The 1,369-nt window shown below is 37.0% G+C and overlaps 1 protein-coding gene across 1 annotated transcript in view; it reads left to right on the top strand.

Annotated features, from left to right (window-relative positions):
• LOC101849837 overlaps positions 1–1,369 on the top strand; it is a gene marked incomplete at its 5' end in the record, with an annotated part of 19,396 nt that overhangs the window by 11,723 nt on the left and 6,304 nt on the right. The window contains 1 exon segment of the mRNA XM_005096345.3: positions 419–631. Coding sequence (XP_005096402.1) covers positions 419–631 — 213 coding nt within the window.

The raw sequence follows: 1,369 nt of genomic DNA, 5'->3' as shown, positions 1-1,369 counted from the left end.
TTATTTTATTATTATTATTGTGCAATTCTGCTCCGCGAATAATAAAACAAACAAACAAAAGTGGGTGGTTGGCGGGTGCTCTGGTGTGATTGCTTCTTCTTTCCTATCAAACATCTCTCGTCCTTATCTCCCCTTCTTCTTTTTTATGTTTGTTACACTCTCGTAACACCTCTAATCTTCTGGCGCTCATAATATCACCCCATGCAAATAATAATATGATGTGAACCGTTTCGGCAAACAGGTTAGTACTACTTTAACAAATGTGTGCACCCACTTTTGGCAAACGGGTCAGGAAAGAGTCTGAATTCGGATAATGTTTCATTGAGAATTATCCGGTTCGGATAATGTTTCATTGAGAATTATCCGGTTATCCTTTATGATTATCCGGATTTTGCCCACCTCTCCCCTCTGCCTGCAGGCGGGCTGGCCGTGATGCTGCTTCCTGTGGTTGGTACCGGTTACCTGTCGGTGACACTGGTCATCCTGTGTGTGGCTACGTACTATGGGTCCGTGTACAGTGTACTCACATCCATCACAATCCGGTGTGTGGGGATCAGGGATCTCGCCATGGCCTTCGGTATTGAGATGGTCTGTGCCGGGCTGGGCTACTTTGTGGCGCCGCCCATTGCCGGTGAGTACGTTGGTGTGTTTGTTTGGGTTTTTGGTGTGCTTGTTTTTGTGCTTTTTATTGTTTGTTTTTCTTTGTTTGTTTGACTGTTTGTTTGTTTGTTCGTCTGATTTGTTTGTTTGTTTGTTTGGTTGGTTGTTTGGTTTGTTTGTTTGTTGTTTGATTGTTTGATTGTTTGATTTGTTTGTTTGTTTGTCCGTCTGATTTGTTTGTTTGTTTGTTTGTTTGATTGTTTGATTTGTTTGTTTGTTTGTTTGTTTGATTGTTTGATTTGTTTGTTTGTTTGTTTGATTGTTTGATTTGTTTGTTTGCTTGTTTTTCTGTTGTTTGTTTGTTTTTTACTTTCTTTCACTGCATTTCGTGAGTTCGTTTATATTAGATCTATGCCTCTTTATTTCGTTGTTCTTCTCATGTTTGTTCGTTTTATACCTCCTTTTCTCTTTTCTCTATAAAAAGGAACAAATAACAATGTGTGCCTTGTTTCGTGGGGGGTTTTTTGTTTGATAAATTATTTCTTGCTTTGTTTTTCATTTATTTTCTTTTTCTTTTTAAAAGTCATTTTTCTTTTCTTCTTCATTGTATCTGTTAGCTTTAAATCAATCAATTTGACAAGCAAATTAACTTTGTGAATGAGCAAAGAACGATTACAAAATACAATTTTTAAAAAATCTAATTGAAGAGTATTACTTTTCTGTAATTACTTTCGCGTATTAAAAAATTGAAGTTGACACCCTCTCCCCC

The sequence above is a fragment of the Aplysia californica genome, unplaced genomic scaffold, assembly GCF_000002075.1.
Source record: "Aplysia californica isolate F4 #8 unplaced genomic scaffold, AplCal3.0 scaffold00127, whole genome shotgun sequence".
NCBI lineage: Eukaryota > Metazoa > Mollusca > Gastropoda > Aplysiida > Aplysiidae > Aplysia > Aplysia californica.
The sequence above is the reverse complement of the archived record's forward strand: the minus strand, read 5'-3'. Positions and strand labels throughout refer to the sequence as shown.